The following is a 7,389-nucleotide window of genomic DNA, read 5'->3' as shown; positions in this document are numbered from 1 at the left end:
TGTCGAGGGGGGGGGGGGGGGGGGGGGGGGAAGAGAAGGTAGGTTGTGATGGCCTAGACCAGCGGTTCTCAACCTCATTAGACTTGAGGCATCCCTTGAAAAAAATGCTAGCCTAGTTTACAAGCATGTTTTTTCCCCTACAGAAAAACAGAGCAAGTCTTCTGTTGTAGAGAACTCAGCAAGACTACAACAGGTCAGAAAGTTTGACACTAAGGATTTTTATTTGAAATCTCTGGTTGAACTTGTGAATAATGTTTGCACAGTACTAACGTTGCATGGCACCCTTGAAAGGATCTCAAGGAACCCCAGAGTACCTGGCTGAGAATCACTGCCCTAGAAAGTAGGGGTTTGCAGGTTGCTTCATCTAAAGATGAAGCTACTTCTCTATACTGATGGAAAAACTACATACAACCCCCCCCCCCCCACAATCATTTAAAATACAGTAATCAGTTTCTGCATTAAAAAAACCCAGAAAAACAAAAAAACCCAGAACTTGAGATGGGAAGTTCTCAGACTTCTAGATGGCAAAGCAGTATTCTACCACCTCATCTCATGTAGGAAGCTGCTCTAAAGAATGTTGCTAGATCTGCCTTCCTAGCATCTTGAAGAAAAAAAGCTTTAGTAATAGTTCTTAACTGTACTGTATTCAATAGAAAACATTCAAGATTATATATACACATTTGTTTTGTAGTAGGTAGACAGCATTACCCACTTCCTTTTAGATCAATAAATAAAGAAGAATAAATTTTTAACTATTTTCTAAATCATTAGCCATTACTAGGGACCACTGGAATTCGCACTGGAAGTGGGCTGCGTGGCTCCTTTTATCTTGCAGTTTCCCCTACGCGCCTCCCCCGCCCCGCCCTGCGGCCGATTGGTAGACAGGCCCCATGGACCCCGCCACTTGCTGCTCACCCATGGTCAGCAGGGAGATGAAAACCACTGTTTTAAAACGCACTGCAGTTTTTGTCTTCTGCTCAGCCAGCAGCAAGCAGTGGAGCCACTGAGGCTTCCGCCAAAATCAGCAGCAGGAGACAAAACCACAGCATATTTAATAAAGGAGCCACCACACAGCACACTTCTGGCACAAATTCCAGCGTCCTTAGCTGTTACTACCTTAACTACCCCTTTACTTGAACAGAAAATAGTAATTTGGGGGGGGGGAAGGGACGGACACAACTTTGACATACCCTGTGACAGTTCAAACTGTGCAAAAGCCACATGGACAAAAGCAAATTTCTTGCAGTTCAATCTGGCAAGATGAAACTGGTCCCGTGCCTCATCTGGGTCTTGGAGACTGTAAAATAATTAGATAATTGAGGAGATTAAAAACAGCAAAATTTAAAGTGAGAGGGTAAAAGGAGAACAAAATTAAAAAAGGTAGAGCTCTGGAGACCCACCCATTGCCAAAAAAATACCCTCCATAAAAATTCCCTCTCCTCCTTATTACTGAATATAAGCAGTCTTCTCTCTGTCCCTGGCTGAGTGTAGTATCCACAGTGAGATTACTATCCACTACCCCAAATAACCAGACTGCTTAGTCCAATGTCAAATCACAGGAAAAAATAGAAAAAGCTTACAAAGTAGTCCAGTCAAACAGCGGAAATATAAAAATACCAGTCAGCATTTTGACAAAATAAGACTTTCATAAAAGTAATTGCATGGCTCCAACATATTGCATGAATTTGCCTCAAGAAATTAGCACTATGGAGAACCAGGACAGCATACAGTAAATCGATTAAGAACTCAATGCCCTACCTAAAAAGGATCATTTGACAATGTCAAATCATTATTAAAGGGTGTAGTTCTACAGGGATTAAATTTAGGCCTGATTTAATATTTTTCAGTTTTCTAGAAACAAACATAAGATCACTGTTAATGACAAATAAAGTAGCAATGGTGAGGACAAAGCAGTCAGAAAAAGGGACTGAATCTGGGAAGCAGTCACCCTGAAAAGGCTTTAATGGTCATATTGTACAAGCAACTAAACGTACTTTAAGAACAAGGAACACTGTGGCTAAGAGAAGGAGGGAAGTTATTTTACTGTTCTAATGCCACAGACAGAAGTAAAACAACAGCTGTATCCCTCTTATAAAAAGGATGTTTGGAAAAACAAAGCAAAACAAAAAACTGAGGCACATACAAGAGCTACAACCTTGAGGGCTAAACACTAAAGATTTTTTTTTTCTGTATCTCAATAGGTCATACCATTGACTAAGAAACTAGCTTTCATTGCGACTATTCTACTATCAATAGAACCAATAACAGTATCACTTAAAAAGCAGCATACAGGTAGTCCTCAGACTTGCAATCCAGTCGGTTCCTGTGTCTTAAGTCAAAACATTGTTCCTATGGGAAAACCAGTTCCAAGTTACAACGTTATAAGCGGGGGATTGGCATAGCCTCCACTCCCAGCTCCATCTGCCGCTGGCCCAGATTGGAGCCCAGTGCAGCTCTGGCCCCATGCCCTCCTGGACCGGCGGTGCACAGTGGCGAGACCCCCTCCGCCCAGTGGGCAGTCGCTGTCCCAGCCCCAGCCCCAATACCTCCCTCACTGCAGAGGTGTTGATCTGCCCCTCCACAACAGACCTACCAGCTGGAGGCAGCTGTGTCCAGTGTTGTAAAGTCAAAACCCCGTCAGATACCCAAAACAGTGTCATAATTTACAAAGGTCATAAGTGCCATTTGTCATAACCTGAACAGTCATAAGTCGAGAACTGCCTGTATAAGTTTGCATGCTTCTTTAACAATGCAAATGAAACAAAGCCACATTAACTTTTGCCCTGTTTTGTTAAGGGTTAATGTAACAGGGATGCAGGCAGGAGCCCTGTTACTAAGGCAAAGTCAGGCAGGATTGACCTGACAATTTCCTCCACCTGGCAGGGTGCATTACACATCCAAGACAAGATCACCCAAGACACGATTAGCCCACCAAAACCTGCATAAAGCCGGCAGCGGGACATTTACTTGTTGCCTTCGGGCACAAGAGGATGGACAAAGGGGTTACTGAGACGCCGGAGAGAGAGAAAATGAGGAATATGACCTGCAATCTAGAAGGACATGGTGAGCACGGGACTTCAGAAGATATGACAGGTCAGACACAAGGCAGATTACTTCTCCAAGAATAGCAGTTGCACTGGTGAGTGCGGGGAAGTACTGAGGCATCGGGAGGCAGCTCTGTCAGGAGCCATGGGAAATAGATGGTGTCTCTCAGACAATACGCAGGTGATAGGAGCTAATCCAAGCTCCTGATCCCATCAGGACAATGACAACGCCAAAAACAACAAGACAGACAGTGAGGGAGCAGCAGGGGGTCACTCCCGGCACATGGCACACACGAAGAGAGATGCAGAGAACGCGCCCCGCTAATGAGGCAATTGGTGGCAGAAACTACTAATTAGGAAGTATTTTTAAGGTATCCAGCGCAGAGTTTCCTCATCTGCAGCTCGGGCTTCCCTCGCCAATTAAGTAATTGGCGAGACTACTGTTACTGTACCTTTTTATTTTGGAAAATAAACTAACACCATAAGCACATAACACCTGGGTGGCATTTATTGATCCCGAACATCAAAAGATCAGATCCCTTTCCTTTTCTTTCTAATCCAAGTTGTGGCAGGCGAGTAGAGGAGAGATGAAGCTAAGGTTGCCCAACCTGCTTACAGTTAAAGTAGAGCAACTTAGCTCATTCCCTGCATCCCTCTCCATAGGAACAGGTAGACAGAATAGTTCTCACAGAATTGCTTAGGTACACTCCTAAGCAGGAACTCCACCTCTCCTTTCAGAGTACTTGAAAGTTAGGCTAGTCCACAGCTTAAATGACTTGATAGGAAAAACACACCTGATGCTAGATACTCTAATCTAGCAAAGAAAAGGAAAGCAAAACACCCAGCAGCTGAAACCTAAAGTCAGACAAGGCACAAAATGTTAACATCGTACAGGCAGTCCTCAGACTTACGACAATTGGTTCCTGAAAACCATGTCTTGAGTTGAAACGTCGTAACGTGGAACCGAATTGTTCCTATGGAACAATGTTATAAATCTGGGATTGGTTCCTGAACCAAGGCCCAATACCCTATTTTCACCAAAAATACCCCAGAATTTTGTAGTCGAATAATTATAGATGAGTAATATAGCTACATTAATGTACTTATATTGTAAGTAGCAATCATATTGATTTGGAAGGACTTCTTTGAGGTGACTTTGCTGGACTTTTTGAAGGGTTCTTGGCTGAAGTCTTCTCAGGAGTCTGGCCTGCTTTCTTAAAGAAAAAGTCCAAGGAAGTTTGGTCAGATGTTCTCCAGAGAGATGGGAGACTCAGCCAACTTGTTTGCTGGCATGGCATCAAGCATTTTAAAATTGAAACTGACGTCATAAACATTGTAAGTATAAAACGTTGCAAGTTGCGGAATGCCTGTAGTTAACCTATGAAATAAACCACTAAAGGAAAAAATGGAATTGCGATCTTTCAGAGTCTTCAAATCAAACTCACATGCATGTCACAATATCATCTATACCCCCCATAGATTCACTCAAGTTCTGTAGCAATGTGGATACAATGAAAGCTATAGCTGCAACCTTCTACACAGGCAGCTCGGGCAGGGGGTTGCTTTTCACTGGACTGAAGCAGCAGTGGTATTCAGCAGTCCCCTGGGTGACTGAGTAGCCCTATTTAGGATCACACCGTTCACCTCTGTAGCATAAGGAAGGGGCTAGAAAAGGTTCCCTAAACATTGTTTGCTTCACCTTAACCCTGGTCGGCATAGCACGGCTGATGGGGATCCCACTATAGCATTTTGGGGGGGGGAAATATCACACCAAGACAAAAAAGACAAAGCTGACACCACTCACCATTGGTGCTTGGAATGTGAACAGACTAATGGACTGTACGAACAGCAGATAGGCCAGAGAGAAGAATAGCTCTAGTTGGTAGAGAACTGGCCAGATTCAACATTCAGATAGCGGCCCCAAGTGAAACTAACCTAGCTGAAGAAAGACAACTCATTAAAAAAGAAGCTGGCTACACCTTGACACCTTAGTAAAGAGCACTGTGAAGCTGGTGTTGGGTTTGCCATCAAAACAGCTAATCAGCAAGCCTACAAATCACCCAAAGGGAGTGGATTACAGACTTATGCTAATGAGATTCCCCACTGTCTGGGCAAAGATGTACAACTATGTACAGTGCCTATGTTCCTACCATGAATAACCAAGATGTGATTAATGACAAATTTTATGAAGACATGGAGTCCTTAAATTGTAGAAGTGCCAAAGGCAGACAAGCTCATCATCTTTGGTGACTTTAATGCCAGAGCTGGCACAGATCACCAGGCATGGCCAGGCATCATCAGAAAAATGGTCTTGGGAAATGCAACAGCAGCGGGCTCCTCTTGCTGAGAAACTGTGTTGAACTTGATATCATCACCAATACATTCTTCTGCCTGCCCCAAACCACAACAAGACGTCTTGGATGCACCCGTGTTCCAAGCATTGGCATCTCACTGATTACATCATTGTCAGAAGAGACAGACAGGATGTCATAGTGACAAAGGCCATGAGAAGTGCAGAATGCTGTACTGACCACAGGCTCAGTCTCCAAGCTGAATATCCAGATACATCTTAGTAGATGTCCACAAGGGAAAAAAAGCACCCAAAAAGTTCAATATCTCCAAATTGAAATAGAAGAATGTGAAACAGGCATTTGTTGAAGAACTGTGCAGCCAACTAGTAACAATTGATGTAAACTCCAATAACATAAAGGAAACTGGGCATCCTTCAGAGTCCATGTACTCGGCTGCATCCAATACCCTTGGTCCCACCACATAAATATCAAGATTGGTTCAATGAAAATGATAGTGACATAGGGAGACTACTGAATAAGAAACATTGGCTCCATAAGGCCTACTTAGGAGACAGCACATCAACATTTTAGGCAGCTTTCAACAACATCAAAATGATTGTCCAACGCAAACTCAGAGAGATGCAAAATTCATGGCTGAACAAGACAGATGAGATTCAGTCTTACGCAGACAAGAATGATATAAAGAACTTCTATGATGCTCTAAAGACAATCTATGGGCCAGAGTCATCAGGAACATCTCCACAGGGATATGGTGTCGACTGACCACTATCTACAAAGTGGCTTTTAAATGGCATCTTCCTGTAATTTATTTGTACATTTTCCGTAATCTACAGAATATCCACCCTGTAGCTATTTAGAGGGAGATGGAAGCCAAACATTTTATCTGTCGCCATCAGAAAAAAAAAGAAAAACACAAACTGAGCATATTAAGACTACCAGAACATCCTATCTGCAGGTGACAACCCAAGGAAGGACACGAGACAGAAGCACAAGGAGAAAGCCAACTATGCTGCTCAGGAAAAGCAGGAAATAAAGATGCAGAAAAACCAGGAAAGAAATAAAGACTATAATTCTTAGCTCCTAAAATTGACAGGCATTCCAACTACCTGCCCCATACAGTCACATATTTTGAAGGAATACGAAACGTTACCAAAAAGACAGTTATAGAAAAAGCAGGACTGCAAGGGACCTCAGGAGATTATCTAGTTCAATCCCTCGCCCAAGGCAGGATCATCTCCACCCAAGCCATTCTACACTAGATTTCATAGACATCAGGGCTGGAAGGGACCTCGGAAGATCATCGAGTCCAGCCCCCCGCCCAAAGGGCAGGAAGTCAGCTGGGGTCATAGGATCCCAGCAAGATAAGCATCCAGTTTCATCTTGAAGGTGTTCAATGAAGGCGCTTGAACCACCTCCGGTGGCAGGCTGTTCCAGACCTTGGGGGCTCGGACAGTAAAGAAGTTCTTCCTTATGTCCAGCCTGAAACGATCTTGAAGTAGTTTGTGACCATTCGACCTCGTCATCCCTCGGGGCGCTCTGGTGAACAAACGTTCCCCCAGATGCTGGTGGTCACCCCTGATAAACTTGTAGGTGGCCATCAGATCACCCCTGAGCCTGCGCTTTTTCAGGCTAAAGAGCCCCAGGGCTCTCAGCCTGTCATTGTAGGGTCTGCTTCCCTGACCTCTGATCATGCGCGTGGCTCTTCTCTGGACTCTCTCAAGCTTCTCCACATCCTTTTTGAATTGTGGAGCCCAAAACTGGATGCAGTACTCCAGCTGCGGCCTCACTAAGGCCGAGTACAGGGGGAGAATGACGTCCCGGGATTTGCTTGAGAAGCATCTATGGATGCAAGCCAGCGTTTTGGTCGCTTTACTAGCTGCAGTATCGCATTGCAGGGTCATGTTCATCTTGTGGTCAATCATGACCCCCAAGTCTCTATCTTCTGTAGTGCAAGCCAGCGTAGCACTGCCAAACCTAAGGATGCTCCAGGTTTTTCCTCCTGAGGTGGAGAACCTTGCATTTTTCAGTGTTAA

The 7,389-nt window shown here is 44.1% G+C and overlaps 1 protein-coding gene across 1 annotated transcript in view; it reads right to left on the bottom strand.

The window, feature by feature from the left end:
* The window catches only part of TTK (TTK protein kinase), an 81,888-nt gene that overhangs the window by 38,854 nt on the left and 35,645 nt on the right, over positions 1-7,389 (bottom strand). The window contains exon 6 of the mRNA XM_025216408.1: positions 1,191-1,297. Coding sequence (XP_025072193.1) covers positions 1,191-1,297 — 107 coding nt within the window. The remainder of the gene's footprint in view (positions 1-1,190; positions 1,298-7,389) is intronic.

Source organism: Alligator sinensis, unplaced genomic scaffold, assembly GCF_000455745.1.
Source record: "Alligator sinensis unplaced genomic scaffold, ASM45574v1 scaffold405_1, whole genome shotgun sequence".
In the NCBI taxonomy this organism is placed as follows: Eukaryota; Metazoa; Chordata; order Crocodylia; family Alligatoridae; genus Alligator; species Alligator sinensis.
Note: the sequence above shows the minus strand (reverse complement) of the source record. Positions and strands in the feature narration are given on the sequence as shown.